The sequence below is a fragment of the Aythya fuligula genome, chromosome 1 (genome assembly GCF_009819795.1).
Source record: "Aythya fuligula isolate bAytFul2 chromosome 1, bAytFul2.pri, whole genome shotgun sequence".
NCBI classification, from domain to species: Eukaryota; Metazoa; Chordata; class Aves; order Anseriformes; family Anatidae; genus Aythya; species Aythya fuligula.
This window is the reverse complement of record NC_045559.1, coordinates 72,419,492-72,439,559: the sequence shown is the minus strand read 5'-3', so window position 1 is coordinate 72,439,559 and position 20,068 is coordinate 72,419,492. Positions and strand designations below refer to the sequence as shown.

Here is a 20,068-nt window from a genome sequence, read left to right as displayed (position 1 = left end):
GCTACTTAAACAGACACAGAAATTTACATTTTTTTCTTCTCTTATGCTTGCTTTAGGGAACCCTATAATTATAGTAAGATTAAGTTCATGGTAACATCCTGTAAAAATCCAGACCAGGCCCCCTGAATGCAGTGGAGTTAAAATGTGTGTAAGCAAGGATGGAATCTGGCCCTAATTTAGGCCACATCTGTTGGCACTGATGGAGCTGAGGAAACTTATTGTCATGTTATTTTCCTACCTTTGAGATTCTTTTGAACATAGACCAAAACAACCATTTTAAAATCTCAGGTCACAGGCAATGTTATCCATCCCCTCATGTGTTGCCGGTGAATTCCACCACAGCACAGGATGGCCTTGTACTCACTCAGCTAAATCATGATGGCTTGAGAAAATAGCTTCATGAAAAATAATAGCTAAAATTGTCATCTTGTAACCCTTTTAAAAGGTGATTCACTTTTCTATGATGAGTAATTCTGTGGACATACTTCTGACAGCTGTAAAATTAATCAGGAGTGACAATTTGTATGACCAGCCCAAGGAGTAGTATACCACAGTCTTCATCCAGGCAAAACTCCAAGAAGGTCATGCAGAGATTTGCCTGAGTGATGAATTTATTGCTTGATGGCTGTGAATTTATTGCTTGATGGCTGTGAATCTAAAAAAAAAAAAAAAAAAAAAAAAAATACCTTTGAACCACATTTTGTATTGTGATCCTGAGCCTTAACTTGCTGATTTTTAAAACTTATATTCTTGCTGTTTTCCATCTGTTTTGACCCTTTCCAAAGTGAATGAGGGAGCAGCACTTTGATATAAAGCATAGAAGGGTATTCTGTACCACACGTAAGTAGCTTGCATGCCATGAAATAGAATATTTCTTTTTCTCTGACATCCAATATATCCTGGTGTTGATTTATGTATTTAACTTAGACAAATAATGTGTGTCTTTTCTGTCTTAAGAAGGGAAAAGACTACTGCTTATTGCTCCAGAATAGTTACCATCTAAGGAATTCAGAATCTGATTTTACAGGAAACACTGTTTGGAGAAAGTACTGATTTTGTGATGGAGAAAGAGATTCCACTGTTTTTAAGCCATGCTTTTACTTCTGAGTCAGAAGCTTCCCAGGTTTTGTGCAACACTGTTAGTGCTTTAAGGGACAAAAATACTCTTGAGCAGATGAATACCAAGTTTGTATAACTAACCCTCCTAGTGCAAATGTTAAAAACCAATTTCCCAGGAATTAAAGGTGAAGAAGGGGTAAGATTTTTTTTTCTGATTTACATGAGTATTTTTAACCTGGTTTACCTGAGTATTGCCTGCACAGCCTCAGAGTTCATTGCAAACTGAGAATGAATAATAATAATATTCATCCTTACCCTATAGCAGTACAAATATGGGCTAACTCCTGTGTTCAATATTCTCCCTAAGAAGTGATGCAAGAAAAAGTCAAACCAAACACAACAAAGTTGGTGTGCAGAATTTTAAATAAAATGAGACATATGGAGAGGAAATTACACTATAATCATTTGATTACATATTTCAATCAGATTTCAGGGGCTCATAGCATATTCATAAAGAAGATGGATTTGTTAATCTAAAAATAGTGATACTAATGTAAATCTGGAGTTGATTCACTGGCATCAAGGTAGCTCTATTTATTCTGTAAAATCTTGCTGGTATTTTTCCCCTTGGCCCATTTTTAGCAGGTAATTATTAGTTTTGTAATCTGATCTCTTATGTAATAGACCATCCATAATAACAACATTCATCAGGAATGGATAAACAATTCTGCACAACAGGTGCAATTCAGCTTTCCCAATGGATTATTATTCATGTAGATGTTCTGAATCCCACTGAGGTTATCCAGAAACAGAATTGGAAGGCTTATGTTTTTCAAGATGTAACCCAGGAAACAAAATAGAGAAGGCAGAGTTATGAATCAGAATCATCCATGATACAGACTGAATGCAGGATGCAGATATTCAGTCCTAAACCTTCCCTACACGAGAGATTTCAGAAGTTTTTAGGGAGAAGAAGGTAAAGAAAAAAGACACCCATCATCTATGCACATGAAGAAAAACAACCACTATCTTGACACTCATAGCGCCGCTGACAGATAAAAATCTTGTAACTCCCTCTCTCACCTGGGAGCAGATAACAGCTGGGGTGGTTGGCACCACCTGAGAAGGAGGGCGATAAGCACACAGGGAGGTGCTGAGCTCCTTATCCTAAGGAGCTTGTGAAAAGGAGCAGGTGTGCTCGACTTCAGGGAGGGAGTGGGCATGGGAGATCTTCAGCAGGAACTAAAAGATTTACTAGCCTTTGTTTTCTTTTTGTGACTGGTCCCTGCAGGGCTCAGGCATGTGTAGCTGTTGTGTTGTGTTAGTCCTTTGCTGCTTGGGATTGCTGTCTGCAGGTAAGTGGCACCTCTCTGCAATCTCTTCTCTTTTGGTGCTCCTCTCTGCATCTCTTATCTTTCTGTCTCACTTGGGTGCTTTTGCTTCTTTTTGGGTGTTAACTCTGTTTTAGGACCTGTGTAGAGAAAGATTTTGAAGTGTGGTTTTTTTCTTTTTTTTTTTTTTTTTTTTGGTAAGTTTTTCTTCCAGATCAGAGCCTGAAACCTCAGCTTGGAGACCCTCAGCTTGCAACAAATAATCCCACTCTTACCACAGTTTCTCTAGAGAAACCTTTCTGTATGTTTGATAGCTCACTGTATCCAAACAGATCTTATACCATCTACTTGTATGTAATGAAGGAATCAGGTGAGTATCCAGCATTACTTTTTCTCTGGAAAATAATTACTTCATGTGGCTGTTGCATGTGGTTTTTCAGGATCTGGTGGGAGTGAGTCTGAATGAGGGGAAAGAGAAAAATACACAGCTGAAAGCTATGTGCAGGTTGAATGCCTGGTCTAAGTTTATAATAAGACCTTAAAAAAAAAAAAAAAAAGTGTATTATAAGCATAAAAAAAATATATAAAAAATAAATTATGACTTCAATCAAAATGATTAAAGACAACAACAGTTAGCACTGGTGTTAGCTGATTCCTAGTAGGTGCAGAGCAATATTATCAACTATAAATAGTCTGCCCAGATCTTACTAACAAAGCCAAGTGGTCCGTTGTCTGATACCTTTGTCTAAACATGAATATCTTGTATGAAAGCCTGAACTCCCCCACGTAAATCTGCTGAAAAAAGCTGTGTAACTGCTTTGCTGCTGTTTGCTTCATAGTTAAGGTTGCCAGCCCTTACAGGGACTTGTCTTTTTTTTGGGGGGGGAAGTGGAGGGGGGGAGGGAGAAATAAAATAAAAGTCATGCTAGGCTTGTGGTCAAAGATGCCTGGCCCATGGGTTCATTCATAAAATGAATTTCATAACTGCTTGGCAATGAAACACTGCTGGCAGTGCCCAAGAAGCTGCCCTCACTGATCCCTGCTGTTCTGGCAGACTGCTTTGCACACCAAATAGAGCTCCTCTGTAAGCTGACAGAGACAAATGATTTCCTTGTATCATACAACTGTCTGCAAAGGCTGTAAACAACCTCCTGTTCTGAGGGGCATGGAGAAGAGATCTTAGTGGGCAGTAGGGAGAAACTGGTCAAGAGCCAAAGCAGTCTAAAACTTCCACTGCTGAGTGTTGCTCTTTTAGGAAAAAAATAAAATAAAATTGAATGGAAGAGGCTTCCTTATTGCCTCAGACTAGTAGAAGACTTAGCCAGACTTAACAAGATACAGATGTGAGGGCACTGCCTTCTGAGATGCCTCCCATGAATGAAGCGTGCATTTTTGTACGTCTGAAGCAGATCATACAAGTGAATTGTATGGATATAAAAGGCTACGATGACTTGATACCAGTCTTACCTACAAATAGGCAACTGTATCTGATGTTTTTGTTTAAAAACTACATCAGCTACCCTGTGTTCCATGGGTTTTGTGGCAAAAGCTTTCTGCACAGATGGTTGAATCTCTCTGCAAAGGGGGCTATAGAGAGAGAAATCTCTGCTGCTGCTTTTAAAACAAGCAGATGCAAACTTGTTACTTGGCAGATTGGAAGGAATTTTGTTTGGATTTTTCTCTGGTCTGCAGAAAAACACATTTGCTCACCCTTGAAGGCTTTTGGAGCAGAGAGAGGGAAAACTTAGGATGTTAAGAAAATTAAATCTTAAGTTCAGCTCTGCAAGTAAGGAAATGCATCAGCTTTCAAACAGCTGAGGGTCTAGCAAATTTCTGAATGACTAATGTAATCTTTAGGTCTTTTCTTGTTAGTTCACTATCAAACTTGATCTACCTAAAGAATTTAAAAACAAACAAAAACCTGAACTTGTTTAGAAAATAGTGTTTGCTTGCTCACCACAGCCAGGCTAAGAGATATGGAGATTAGGAGAGTGAGGAGGCCTAATTATACGAAATGTTATAATTTGGGGAAGCCAGCCCCAGTACAGCATGTTTTCGCTAGTCTTCACTTATACATTATTGTCTTCTGAGCCCTGGCACCTCTCTGCTCAACTAGCTTGAGCACTGACCTTGAAGTTAGATTTTGAACCTGTGCTAGAAACACTTCGCTTTCAAAGCAGATTTAATTTTGCATTGGATCATAACTAAAAACTTCACATGACCAAGCAGTTGCTGCTCTAGGAGCACAGCAGAGTGCTTACAAACTTAAGAAGTTCCCAATATACTGCAGCTTTGGAAAAACTGGCCATCTTCCACTACTGACAGCACTGAACAGCTGGAGGGAGCTCCCAGAATAAACCAACTCACAGTTGCAGAACTTGGGAACATCTCTTGAGACTTGTGCCTTGGCTTTATATTAGGAAAAGTTTGAGTTCAAACTGAGCTTTCCAAACAATGTTGTAGAGCTGGGTGCGGATGTACGCTTTCCTTGATGCTGTGAAGACTTTCAGGCTTGGTGTTGTGCTGTCTGGAAACATGGGCATGTCTGGCTGGTCAGAAGTGTAGAGAATGCATCTGCTCCAGCATGCAGGGCTGTGAGTCTGCATACTGTGGTGTTCTGAGAGGTGCAGCTGCTATGCAACCAAAGGTCTCAGGGCTTCTGTTCCAGAGGATAGAGGAGTTGTGGTCCTATAGAAACTCAGGCTTGGTTATAGTGTTAAATCTGACATGGCAGGACTTACTGGAGGCATGTAGGCTGTGGTGGAAGGGCAGCCTTTGCCACCAAGCTCCATCAGATTCTTCTTGGGAAAGACGAATTTGGGGAGGGTGGCGAAGAGAGACCTTCTACATACATCCTTCATGGACTTGTCTGAGGGACAAGTGTAGAAAGCTTCAAAAACAAGAGGAAGGGGTAAGATCACTGCACAGACTGGCAGTAGATTTCTGGCTTCCTGCTTGAGCTTTTTCTGGATAGAAGAGCAAGCAGTCAAACACAGGATGAATGGAAAGGGCTGATCTAGTTCTAACAGTATTGTTAAAAACCACCTCTCCCACAGCAAGTGTGATGAGCTCCCTCGTGACTGATGACAGTAACAAACCCCTGGGCAGCACATTCCAGCAAACAAGCGGGGGACATCTCGGACCTTACAATGCTGCCTTCTTCGATGTACCTGACTGTGCAGTGCCCCCCAGGCTTGCTGATGTAGGAGGCATGAACAAAGCTCCTGATGTCTTGAAGCAATATCTCTTCAGAGTTGGGGACGATGGGACTTGTCTGTATGACCCGAACTTCCTAGGGGTCTGTAACCCACCGCTTGCCCCAGACACTACATACAGGTATAATTCTTGTTTCTGAAATGGTGGTTGCTGCTCTGAGTACTCAATAGGAAGCAAAATTTACCCTGTTGTAGACCTTTGAAATAGTACGATGTGAATTACCTCTCTCTACCAGAACTTCTCTATTGCAGGGGCAGTTGTGAGGCTGGCTTAGCTTTGGTCCAGCACCCTGCAGATGGTGTTCTGTGGTGCTCTTGCTGGGGTGAGCTCTATCAGGTTAAATTAATGGATCAGTAGAAAAATTCACATGTGAACTGCTGGCTCTATACTGAAGCTGGAGCATCTGATCAGAAACTGCTGGAAGAAAAGGATTTGACTGGAAAATGATGTCAGAATGATTCACTGTGTATTGTGTTAGATGAGTCTGCCAAACCGCAGACACGGGCTTGGCCCTGCTTGCTTTGTTTTGATGGGGCTCTGGGGAGCCAGACCTCTAAGTGGCCTCCAGCTCTGTCCAGGAAGTCCATGATGTGACTGGAGACTTCACAGTGAGAGCCAGGTGGCTTGCAGACTCATCTGACCCCTGCTGTCTGGGGAAGCTGGCCCTCAGGAGAGTCTGGGAGCCCTGACAGCTGTCACATGTGACACTTGGTTTGCTGCTGCCTGCTCTTTAAAAGCTATATTAAAGGCAGCAGTCACATGAAGCTGTGGAGACTGAATATGCTTCTGAAACAAAATATTATGGGCAGGTTTTCAGAACTGTTTTGCTTCCTCTGTCTCCGTGGGACAATTCTGTAAACTCAAACTATTGCAGGATGGAAACTTAATTCCTTTGCCAAATCTGTTGTTAGCCTGTCTTTTCAATGCTTTCTCTAACAGGGAAAGTGCCAAAGGTTTCTATTGTTGGACAAAATCTTTGACTTCCATATGGAAATCAAAACCACTTGCTGTTCTAAATAATGAGGCCCTTCACAACAGGGAATAGCAAGCTGGGAAAAACTGTTTTTGGAAAGCTATCATCTGTCAAGGTTCACAAGAATGGAGCACAAGCTCTGCGTGACATAGCACAGAATACTTTTTCTATTATTAATTCTGTTTGTTCCCTATAAGGTCTCTGGAAAAAAGCTGGTTACCTTTGATTGTTTCTGCTGAATGCTTTTCCAAAAACTGGAGTCTGACTAGCTAATCTGGTAGCTTACAAAATGATAGAAAGGCAACTCAAACTTTGAAATACCTAATTTAATGCTTTTTTCCCCCCACAGGTTTAAATACGTGTTGGTGGATAACTCTGAAGGTATGATGAAAGATCAAACTCTTTGGTCTGATCCAATCAAAACCAGAAGAGGTAAGTCTGTGGCTCTGCTCAGGTCTTCTGAGCAGCCATACTTGCCTTAGGACAATGTTGTTCTTCTAGTGAGCAATGTCTAGTCTTTTCCTACAGTTTCAGCAATTTTGTCAGCTGTCCAGCACTGGAGTAGCAGACTTTAATATGGAATACTGATCTGCTTCTTTTGTATACTTCAGAACAGTTCTCTGATAAAGGTTGTATGCACAGTTTATGATTTGGTGCTTGCCATGGTATCTTGTGCTGAAGAAATTTCTAGGTAATGCAGGTACTTGCCACCCTGGCTAACCTGCTGAGCCAAGCTAATAACCTCTAAATGCTGACATTGTCTTAAAACTTTTTCCTACAAATCACTTAGTCATCCATTTTCCTCTCCAAAACAACTAGTTTTCCCTCATTTAGTAAGGGCACACATGGTGAAAAATAGTTCATAGCAGCATTCTTTCCATGATTTTTCTAGCCAAACTTCCCATGAAAATTGATACCTGGCCTGGTCGAAGGAGTGGAGGCATGATTGTCATCACATCAATCTAAGTATTTTTGGTGTTCCTTCTGCTTACTGGCTCTTCTTGCTTCTGTGTTTTTTGCTGTTATGTAAGTACTGCTACACCTTGCAACTTCTAGTCAGAGTACTAACACATTAGTAATCAGACTTCTTGCCCCTAGTTTCCAAGCTGCTGTGCTAGCGATGTTTAAGGTGATGTACCAGAGGATGTCCTTTTAATTTTGGACCTGGTAACAGAGGAAAAAGGCTACTTCTGTCATAATCTTCCCTACCGAGGCTAAGATCGATGCCTCTCATAATTATCATGTAGACCGAAACTCACTGGCTGTCAGACTTCAGTAAGGACAGCTGGGGGGTGGGGGGGAAAGTAGTGCTGTACATACCTAAAGTTTATGTATTCTTTTACATATGACAGCTTTCCATTTATTAATGAGTTTGGAAACAGTCTTAAGGAGTTCAGGTCTTCATAGAGATCACATACTGTGCTAATTAGTGCCTGCTTAACTGTTTTACCTCTTCCACAGGAGAAAGAAGTTACCACTTTGAATTAATAACTGAGGTCTTCCTGATGCTGTATAACTGAATTAGTCTATGCATGTTCCTGACTTCTATGTCCCCTGCCTCAGGAAATTAAGGCAGCCTGGTTGATCCCTAAGCTGGGAGAATTAATCAAATCTCAGAAACTGGGTTTCAGGGATAATAAAATCTAACTCTTTTACTTGAAAATAATGCAAGTACTCTGTATTCAATGTGGAAAGCAAATACTGCAGATTATCTTAAAAATAATAATAAAATCCATAGGCTTCTCTGATACTAAGTGATTTAAGTAGCAATTGGCCTCTGCAAAATGTTCTGACAGTAGGCTCCACTTAGTCTCTGCTGGAACTTAAAGCCTTTCACTTCCATGTTAGGAGATCAGAAGATGCTTCTGAAGAGACAAAGGGCACATCTCCAACTGTTCAACAAAGTGAATCAAGACCACAGCTGAGCTCTGAGTGAAAAACCTGGTTCATGTCAAGCTGGAAACACAATTGAATTGTTACAGGTGTTAGACCTACAGGACTGTCTCCTACTGGACTCAACACTGGTCCACTGCTACAGTATGCAAACATGCAACTGCACATGAATAACACGGGTGAAATAAGGACAATTTTAAAAAATAATAATGCATGATATCCTGTCTTTCCCTAATGAGATTGCATTTAGCTAACTGGCTTTTACAACACCCATCAGGTACGTGGTCTGAAGTAAGAAGATTAATGAGATCCTTCAACTTCAGTGGTGTGATGACAGGTTGTCTTGTACGTGTTCTCATGTTGAGTCTGCAGACTTCTGATGTGCTTCTCATGATCAGACTAACATGATGCAGCCATTTGTATCTCAACCTTTCTCTATAGTGACTGCTGTGAAACTAAAGAAAAACAGGCTGCTTTAGAAAAGATGTTCTTAGATAAAAAGATATTCTTAGAGAAAACTAAGGATTAAAAGGTAGACAACAGGGTACAAAAGGTACCTGCTTCCTCAGGATTTTGGTGACCATTTGTCATAAGTCATCCATTCTTTTCTCTCTTTCCTTAAAAAGAAGCAACCAAGTTCCAATTGCCCTGTATGTAGCAGAATAATTTTCATCTCCAGTACTTAAATACCCTCAAACAGCTTTACAAGGTTAATAGCAAACAAAATTACTTCAATTAATGTGTGCTCTTTCAGAGCTCAGTATAATCTATTGATGGGCTAGTAACGGGGAGATACTGCTTCAGTGGAAAAAACATGAGTATATTCACTGCACTCAGGGTTGGCCTCATTCCTGACCTTTACCTTAGGCAGCAGCAAGCCAGAACTCCTCACATCTTAGTATCTGGGTTGGGGGGAGTTGGAGGGTCGTTTGAACTATTTCTCTGTTTCTTCATTTTATGATCAGTTGGAGAGTAGAAATAAAGTTTTGCATCGGATTTAAATTATGTGCTACTCTTTTTTTGTTCCCCCATTGATGCCAGTTTCTTTACACACTGTTTTGTCTCTGTAAATGACTTATGATGATTCACCTTCAAAGCCCTCTTCAGGAGGTATAAGCAACTGTCCCACTGTAGCAAGTGTTTTCTGGTGATAAGCAGAGAGCTGTAAGTGGTTATTATTGATGTTCTTCTAAATTATCTTTAAATTAGTTGTCTCAGTTTATAAATGAGTAACAACTCTTTCAACACAGGTAGTTTACTGTCACTAGTACAACTAGACAATTCTTGTACCACAACTTATTTCAGGGAGTGGGACTTATTCTCCTCAGAGCACGAAAATTAACATTTTTTGTGTAAAGTGAAACGCTGTCAGGATGGAGTGCTGAGACTCCAGCTTCTGGTGACTGCAAAACTTAGGCCCAAGAGATTTGTATGTGAGGTCCCTCTGTTCAGTTGTCCTGAAGTGCAGCGTGTTAAAGCTTGCCTGCTTGCTGCCTGGGTTTCAGGCTGGGCTGACAGGGAGGTGGGAGAAAGCACTTTAAGGTGGTTGCTGTGCCTGCTGATGGGAAATAATGGATGCCAAAGTACCAGGAATGCTATGGGTGGTTTTCTGTTGATGTTTGTTTTGTGTGTTTGTGTTTAAATTGGTGCCTTGCCTTCCCTGTTCTTTGCTGCCTAGAGGCTGCTCTAAACACTGTTCTGAGGTGCTTTCCCATCCATCTATTGGGTAATCTGGAAGCAAGGGATATCTGGAGGAAAAGGCAACATGAGCTGTAGGCGTGCAATGCTGAGCATCAGAGTACATAAGAGATCCTTGTCCTGTTTGGCAAACATTTTGCTGAAGATGACAATTCTAAAAATACTCTTTCTAGGCCTTTCTAGGCAGTCCTGTTCTTAAGCAGGGGGGGCTGTGAATGGAGTAGCTTTGGATTTTTGCAAGATCTTGCATGTCAGTGCCCATTTGTTATGCTGTGAACTAACAGGACTCTATATGGATAAAACAGCAGCCACGATGAATACCAGAACGTGTTCACAACTACTTTTGCCTCTCCATGTGGTATTTTCACTGACTTAAATACTGACTTTTCTCCTCTGCTTCTGACTCCTTACTGAAGAAATGGTATGGAAATTCCTGTTTGGAGCCTATCAGAGGCTCCTGACTTTCATCCTGGTCACACAGGAAAAAAATATAAGAGATTAATAGCATTTCTTCAGTACACAGGTTTAAGATATGGAAGGTTTGGAGGGCATTGCCTAATTTTTGAAAGAGTGCAGATGCAAAAAGACTACATCAATTTTTTTCATGAATTGTTGCCAAGTCTATTTGCATTTTTGTTCAAATATGATATGGATAAAACAAAAGGATATTTTCTGACCCTTACATAGGTTTCCATTACAGCACCAACAGAAATGAGACAAAACTGAACTATGATACTTGCTAGATGTTTTCTAGGTATTGTAGGTGACCCCACAAAAATGTATTGAAATGCTGATTGCAAGTGCTGTTTTGTGGTGGAAAAGAAAAATGCCATCTATGGAGAGAGTCCAGGAACTGAAGTTCTGCTTGCACTTAACACTTTTATGTTGTACTCAGGTTTTAACAATGTTACACACAATGATGATGAACAAGCTGAACTTGAGATCCCTTTTCAAGAGCAGCTCTGAGACTTTGACCCATGCCTGCTGTTCTGCGCAGAGGAAAATGTAAACCTAATGGCATTAACTTGCCTGTAGTTGTGATCTCTGCTTCTTTATTTTTTATTTGGATCTGGTATTTCTCTGGATGCTGCAATGAATAAACCAAACTGTGCTGTAGAAAAACTAGTGCTAGGATGCAGCTGTGGTAAATGTTTTCACCTATACTCTAGGTTGAGATTCTAATACTGGTCTTCAGGACTGACTGGCAAACTACATTAAATTGTGTCTGCATCCCTCACCCCAGCATGTTCTCAGCTGAGGCCCCAGCAGAAAGTTGCCTCAGGTTCATTAGCAGAAGGACTGACTGCACTGAGATTCAGTACAGCTGAAAGCTGAAGTTCGCCACTAGCAGCTACGTGACCCAACTTGTTTGTGGAACTTGGATGTGGAAGAGAAGTGGGACAGGGTAAGAGCTAGACAATATGTCTGGTTTCAGGCACTCCCTTGATTGTGTGGTTTTGCCGATCCTGGGGCTGTCAGCTGCTAAAACATGGCTTTAATAACAGTGAATCATGTGAGTCTTGGGTTAACTAAAGACTCTTTTCTGTGCCAACTGTAATGATTTTTGTGAGGCATACAGAAGCAGATTGCTAAATTGTAGCATATCAAATAAAAATAACCTTTTAACGGGGGATAAATGAGCATAAATATGGCAAAGACATGAAACAGGAGAAACAGTACATTGTGTTTCTTGAATGAGGTGTGTTCAGAAGACAAGGCCTTCTGCTGCTTCAAACAAGTCTTCTCTGCTTTACTTTCACAAAACAAGTGCATAATTTATCACAAAAAAATATTTTATATTATTTATATTTTTTTATTTATTATTTTTAGGTAGATCTGTGCGGTGTCAAGAGTTGGACTTGATGATCCTTAAGGGTCCCTTCCAACTCAGGATATTCTATGATTCTATGATTTAATATTCCCCAGGGTGAGGGGAAGAGGTCATCGTCTCCAAACCTACTTTTTCTTATTGTAAGCAATTCTGCAAATTATTTAATTGATTGTATGTTAGTAATAGACATTGTTTATGTCTTGGCTTATGTCACTGCAACAGCCAATGCAGTAATGCATACACAATGAGAAGGTCTATCAGGCACCAATGAACTCCCTCCCATTTTGAGCCTACCCCTAACAGTTGGAAACAGGACTAAGATGAAGGACATTGGTCTCAACAATATATACAGCCTTATTACTATGTTTCTGTTCTTTGAATTTATCAAAAGTGTTTTTACTAGTTTTCAAATTTGGAAATGGTTTTGGAATGCTGGCTGTAACTGCATACATTGACTGTTATTTCAGACAGGCCCTAGCTTATTTCTGCTTTACTTAGAAGCACGTGCCTACTTGGGGGGAAAAATCTGAGTGCTAATGCATTATAACTGCTGGCAGCTGCTATTCTACTTGGTTAAAGTACAGTTCTTACCCTGGTTTTGGGAGGTCACAATCCAATGAGCAATCAATACATTTAGCAACTCAGAGAAGCTGTAATAACGTGGCACTGAACACCTTTCAAACCTCTCAAATCTAAATCCTAAGGAACTAGCAATGAGCTTTTGGCCTTAAGTAAGTGGCTTTGTTCTCACTCTTTCCTGCATCTTGTCCCATCTTATAACATCTGCCTGGTTAAGGTTAATGTTTAGTATGCTTTTCTATACAGAACAGCTAAACATTATCTGACTGTGAAAAATAGTAACAGGCTGGCAATTCTTTCATGTATAGCTGAAGCTTATTGTGACCAAAAAATATTACAATAAGTTGTCTGCTTTTATGGGAGACTAGTTAGTGAGTTTTGAGCCATTCTCATTTGAACAAGTGTGTGTATATTGCAAATCCTCTACCGTAATTAGTAACACCTTTCAATGGCAAAGTCACAGCAGAATGAACTAGTTGCAAATGGCTTTTAAATGGCATTTAATCCTCCACTGGCTACACTCGGTAAACTACACCATCCTCTGTACATGGTTTATTGCAAGTTCTGACTGATGCAATAAAGTATGCCAACTGTCAATCTAAGCATTGACAGTGCTGCTTGAAGAAATGTTCTGACTTTTTGCATCTTTGCTTGCAGGGGCTACGTGCTAACCTAAGCAAAATAACTGAGTACTGATTGCCTCATGCATTCATATGTCTGGCTGAGGGATTCAGGCTTCACAGTAGCGGAGGCCAGGTATAACGAATTGAAATTGTTTGGATTAAAATACAACAATTTTGTGTATGCTGAATGCTAGGTAGAGTTTAGTGGCATGAAGTTAAAATACAAAAACTTTCCCAATATTACAGATATTTTTAGCTGTTGTGTTTGCACAAATGTTTTTTGCTTTGTGCAGCCAGAACTGGGGTGCAGCCAGAACTGGGGTGCAGCCAGAACTGGGGTGCAGTGAGGTAGGCGTATCTCACTGGTATCATTATAATGCATTGGACAACAGTTTTGCAGGCATGAAAAGCCTATACCGGGAGACTACAAAACACTTTGCAACTAAAGATCATCAAACTTAAATTAGCTGTTGTGATGTTTATCAAATATCAAAATAATCCAGGCATTACTCTGCATTCATTCCTTTGTAGGTTTGTTGTTTCATCCTAAAACATCCTGTAAATTCCTCCAGATTAAGACTGCCTTTGGGTGACATGCAAGCTCACCGTATTGCTGTTTCACAACTGGACATATTTTGATGTACAGCTATAATGTTGTTAATATTGTCAAAATGTATCAATGCTGCAGGATGCATTTGCCTTTGCAGAATATAGGTATCTAGGATACTAGGTAAGGTACTACTTTTATCCCGCAACATTCCCGTCATAGAACAGTTTTAGTTGCAAGGGACCTTAAAGATCTACACCAACCCCTCTGCTGTGGGCAGGGACATCTTTCATGAGATCAGGTTGCTCAAAGCCCCCATCACACTGGACCCTGAACGCTTTCAGTGTTTCAATTGACTGCAGTGATAGCATGTCATCTACCATCATTCACGTCCTCAATATCCAACATCAATATATTTATATAATGCTTTGTCTGCACACTTCTAGTTCTAGCCAAGTTTCAGTAATGTTGATAAAAATCAGACATTTCAGACCTCTTCTGCCATTTTGCCTACCTAGAGCTCTACTGGAGAAGTCTATGCCTCAGTCAGTAATAGAAAACTGATTATTTGCTGACTGATTATTTGCTATCTATTCTTCCTCAAGCCTTCTAATAGAACAACAGCCAAAGATTCCAGAAAAGATTACTTATATTCTGTAAACAAAGTTGGTGACATTTTCTGCATTATCTCTATAATCTAAAACTGTACATTAAGAAACATAGTAAGACTCCCTAGAAACTTTAATGTCTCATCCCTAGAAAAAACTTTTTGAATACTGGATGGATTTTGCCACATCTTTGGCTGATCCACAGAATGTTAACGATCTTCCACATGTGCTAAAGGAAACTGAAAGGATACAAATCTGATCACAGGGTAATGTATTGCTTTCTCATATCTAATCGTTAAGGACATCATTATATTAGTCTTCATGCCTTGGTTCATTCCAGATAATATTCTCAATCCATTCTTTATTTAAATAGTATGCAATATTTGGAAAAGAGAAAATGGATGCAACACTTCTAGCAGAATGTTGCAGTTCTACAGTTATACAAATTGTACAAACTCAGCTCAATTTTTCTCCATTCAAAAAGCAGTAACCAGAGAAATTCAGAATCTTTTAGTTCTACTTCTCTTTTCCTTTCCATTAATACATTTTCTGTAGAGATTCTTGACTTGAAATTTTTGGATAATCTTACTCTTGAAACCACCTGTAGCATTGTAAGGGAAATGCTTTCTGTTGAACAGAACCTGTTTCATTTTAAAAAGAAAAGGGGTTTTGGTTTCTGCTAGGATATGGATCTTTTAGCTGAATATAATTTGCTGTGAGTTATCAAACTAAGGTTTATTAATTTCTGAGAGCATCAACCATCTTTAGTACATAATATCAAATCAGAATTTTTTATTAAAGGCCACGTGATAAAAAGTGTTGTTTTAAAGATTATGTGCATCAGCATCTTCTCTTTTCCTTTTTCCATATGTTTCTGCTTTGCTTCTATTTAATGAAAGTAAATCTGTCTCTCTTTCCAATGATGCAAACTCAACAGCCCCAGAACAGCCTCTCACCAGGCTGACAAGCTGGAGTACTTCCTGTACTGTGCCTTGGAATTGGAAGGGCTGTTCAGTTCAGACAGTGTCTACAAGTGCCCTTTGGTCATTTCAGCATTTGGGTTTTATACCACGATATATACCAAATTGCTGATTGGGGGCTGCTAATTTTATGTAGCAGTTCTTAAACACATAGTTCTGTGTGTCTGTTGCTTCTGATTATACATGTGAAAAACAATAATATTACTCTGGATACATCCATCTAGAAGGTATATTGATCTTTCAAACTGCATAACAATAGCACACCTACCAAAGAATGAGAAAGGACAGGAATACTATTGTATGCAACTGAAAAGATATCCTTTAAAATCTGGTTCTTTACTAATAACAGTGTTTGAATTTAGCCTCAGGACAGGAATTTCTTTTTTCCAAAGTAGCTTGCAAGAGTATGGGAGAAGCTTGTGCTGCGGTATAACCATTTTGCCCAGTTCAGGCAGACTTCAGCAGCATATATATGAAGGCTTAAAAGCACTTGGAATAATTTTCCCTATATTTCCCTGACAAAAGAAGGCAAAAAAGATAGTTGTTTACAATATCTAGTTCTACATCAACACGTTCAGGACTAAAGAGGAAACAGAAGTACACAGGTGCAACATGAGGGTTTGCTATGAGACTGATGTTTCTGAGGGAATGCCTAATTTCCTTGTTTATCTGTAAGCTAGTATTTATAGACACAATCGGTGGGTGTCCTCAGTCTTCAACTGTTGTGACATTTCATTATTGCACTTAGTCATTTGGTGCTTTATGGCCAAAAATGAAGCACAAGCTGAATTCAGCTAGTCTTTCCACTGATTTTGTTTAAAATAGCTCTTGTATTATGACTTTGGGGAATGATATATATATATTCTTCAAAACACTGTAAATTCCTTCTGGATGAAAGGAGTTATTTAAATACTGTTATAATTTCCTTAATGGTATGAGTAACTTTGGGATAGACTCTGTTCCACACTTGCCAGTGTAATACAAGCCAAATCCACTGCAGCCTGTCCATTTTCTCTGCATTTATACAAGGGGACTTAACAGCAGAATGCACTCTAGGACTGCAGTCCATTCTCAGGCAACATCCCGTTGAGATTAGCTGAAGGTTTGAAAGATTCTGCACAGTTGGGATCAGTTTATCAATACATGTTTTCTCCCATGGCTCTTTCCACCTCCTGGCATTAGCACAGCTGGCTAGAGTCCAGCTAGAGCACACAGAACCAGACCCATTGAAGAACATCAGTCTGCAGGCCCACTGAAGTGGTGATTCTGCTCTTGGCAGGCACAGTAGAATCCTAGGGGCTAACTCAAATTTGGCTTAAGGGAAGGAATTCTCAGCTTAAAACATCAGTAAAGATTCGTGCATTACTGATAGCATAAAAGGCAATTACAAGAGGATATGATGGGAATGGTTCTGTGTATTTTTGTATGCCTTTTAAACCCAATTCAATTAGAAGTTTAAGCCTGAACCTAGTTCTTAAGAATGAATAAGGACAATGACTTTTCAATACAGAGACCTCTACGATCAACAAGTCCAACTGTTAACCTGGCACTGCCAAGTCTATCTCTAAACTGTGACCCTAAGCACCTCTAATAGAAAGGAACTGGCTTTGAGAACAGTACTATATGAAGAGTAGTGTTCTTCTGAGCTACTATGAAGAATATGAAACAGTGCAAACTGGGTAGTGATGATGTGTAATTTATCAAGTGTATGCAGTGACAGTGTTCACCCCAATTCATCAAAGAGAATGACTACGGACATATGACGCTGGGGACATATGTATGCTTACAGCCTTCAGTCAGAAATCATCATCTTCTGCCTATGATTCAAGCCTGATATTTCAAATCAGTAGGAAAATTTACAGTTTGGTGTAGTTGTCTCAAGTATCTGATCATCAGAGTAGCTGAACAAGTTATTCTGTTGATTCAGTTCTAAAGGCTCCGTACAAATATTTGAAAGCTGAAGTTCTTAGTGCATCTTCAAATCCAGTCTTAAAGATGTGCTGTGGATGACCTGAGAAATTTCCTGCTTCATATGCCAAATTACTGTATCATTTAATCTCCTAAATGTCTCAGGCATCCATTATCACTTGAAATATTTTGGCTGACATTACTTAGGCTTCTTGAATAACCGATAGTTTTCACCTGGAATAGTATTTAGTGGTTGTATATCTCATTCTCATATCTCGTCAGTGACCAGAACTTATTTTGATCTTGTAACAGTCACACTTGCATCTAAAAAACTGCTGCTGTGATCTCAAGGAAGAAAGATGCCAAGTCATTTTTGCAAAATAATGTTGAAAAATGTTACTGTGATGCTAGAGTGACTAAAATAGCAATACAGCAAGAATGCAGAATTCTGTACTAACTTTCACATAATACATGGTCCATAATTAGGTATAAATATCAACTTCAATTCACCATTCTCAATTGGATTCTATTTTCAATCTAACTCATGGAAGGTCCATTGAGTTCAATGGGAACTTGCATGTTTAAGCACAGACAGACTATTTCTTTGGGCTTGATCCAAAGACCATTAAATTCATACAGAGAACATTCCATACACATGCAGTGGACTTAAAATTAACCTCTTTTGGTTGTTTATCTTTCAGGAAATTAGTGTTTTTAATTCCTAAGAATTAGCTAAAGACAGTGACTGGTGATTACTTGCATAAAATGGCAATGGTATATCAAAGTTCTTGGCAACATACAGCAAGAAACCGAAGGGAACAATAATAATGGAAATGTAGCTGCAGTACTCAGATAACCCATACTGATCAAAAGGATGCTTGTCCAGCCCATGCCAGGGAAAAAAGCTCTGTGACACTCCATGGAATTTACTGACTGTTATAAAAGCAATAAATATAATCCAAATTTACCTTGTATTGTTGCTGAAATTAAAAACACACAAGCTATATACCTGAAATATGATATTAACAAAGCTACAGTTAACAAAGTTAACAATAATATGGTATTTGCAAAGTTGTCTTGTGTCTACCATTACCATTAGTTGTAATTTCACTGTTCTTATTTTCTAATTAGACATTTGCATCTTTTAGCTGAAAAAAATACACAGTAGTCTATATTTTTTGGTCTTGATAAATTACATTTGGACTTCCAACAAACAGCAATTCTTCCCCCACCTCTCTCATTTGTTTTTCTCTCCCCCCCTACCCCTCTATTCTGGCCATTATTTATAGAGTTAAATAAAAATGAATGATGTTCATAAGCTAAAGATAACCACAAATATGTCCTGATTCAAACTGCAATACCTCTGAACTTTGGTTTAAAGGAAAGCTATTAGTTAGTTAATAGAGAAAGGGATTCAAATAATTTACTTGTAAAGGTGTATTATTAAAGAAGCTAAAACCACATCATAAAATATTTAAAAAGAATTTTCTTAGCATTTTCTATATGCTTTCCAAGTCAACTAAACCTGCTCAATACTTGGGAGTTCCACCTGTCCATCTACATGAAACTGGGCTGTGAATTTTTAAAATCCTATGAAAGTATACTTGCAATCAAAATCCCTTCTATGGGCATAACTGCATATTCACACTGTTGGTGACTCTGGTCACTCATGAATCATACTCGTTATGTACATTTAGTGAACCAGTGATTTAAGAGAAACTTTGGCAAGTCCTGTATCCTGGCTGGTCGCATCTGGCACAGCGGAAAGCTCAGCAAAAGCGTGGGTGAAGCATAATTTGGCTATCATTACAAATCTTAGAGAGAGACACATTCTTAACACACAGCACAGAGGTGCCCAAATTCTGCCACAAAGCAGCTAAGCCCCAGGCAGTCTTGGTACTGTCTTCTGCTTGATAAACAAAAGCAGAGGATGAACACTGCAGGACCCAGATAACTCACTTCCTCTGTGGTAAAAGGCAGGGAGTCCCAGATGAAGACAAAAGAGACACCCAAAGACAAACTGTGGGTGTCCCTTAGATGCACTATGGTGTCCCTTTCGCTTCACCTGGACAAAGTACCTTTAACTACCTGGTACTTTTAAAGGTATAAAATATAACATCTCTAGTGGTATAATGTCCATCATCTTCCATGGATTAAAGTTTTCACTCTGTTTTACTTCCAGATTTTCTTTATTATTTGTGAAAAGTCATGGGAAACTTTCGTTGTTAATGTTTGGAATATTTTACTACTATGCAAGGTGAGAGAAAAGCACCGGTTCTTCTTATCACTGAGTTACCTCAATCCAGGGATTATTTCAATAGCTTTAGGAGAATACACTGCAAATGAATTACACAACAGCATGAAACCCCAAATATTTATTAATAACCTGGATGATAGGATGCAGTATGCTCTCAGCAAACTTGTGGACCACACCAAATTGGAGTGAGCAATTGATATACTGAGGTGCAGGACTGCTATTCAGCAAGACCTCAACAGGCTGGAAAAAGTGGCTGGCATGAACTTCATGAAGTTCAGCAAAGACAAATACCAGGTTTTGAGCCTGAGATGGAATAACCCAACACAACAATCCAGCCTGATATGAACTGATTAGAAGGCAGCTTTGCAAAAATAAAATAAATATATAAATATATATACTGTCAATGGACAAGTTGAGCATGAACCAGCATTTTGCCAACCACATCCTGAGCAGTGATGCAGCCTGCTGGTTGAGAGGAGCAATTCTCCTACATTTGGCATCTGTGATACCACATTTGGACCATTGCATCCAGTTCTGGATCCCTCACTGGGAGAAGGAACAACAA

The 20,068-nt window shown here is 39.4% G+C and overlaps 1 protein-coding gene across 1 annotated transcript; it reads left to right on the top strand.

Annotated features, from left to right (window-relative positions):
• The first annotated feature begins 2,359 nt into the window (after positions 1-2,359).
• Positions 2,360-8,515, top strand: UPK3A (uroplakin 3A). Its single transcript, XM_032208158.1, is given in 7 exon segments — positions 2,360-2,414; positions 2,605-2,760; positions 5,447-5,726; positions 6,929-7,011; positions 7,472-7,575; positions 7,577-7,605; positions 8,428-8,515. Coding segments are annotated over 7 exon segments (795 nt in total).
• The last annotated feature ends 11,553 nt before the right edge of the window (positions 8,516-20,068 follow it).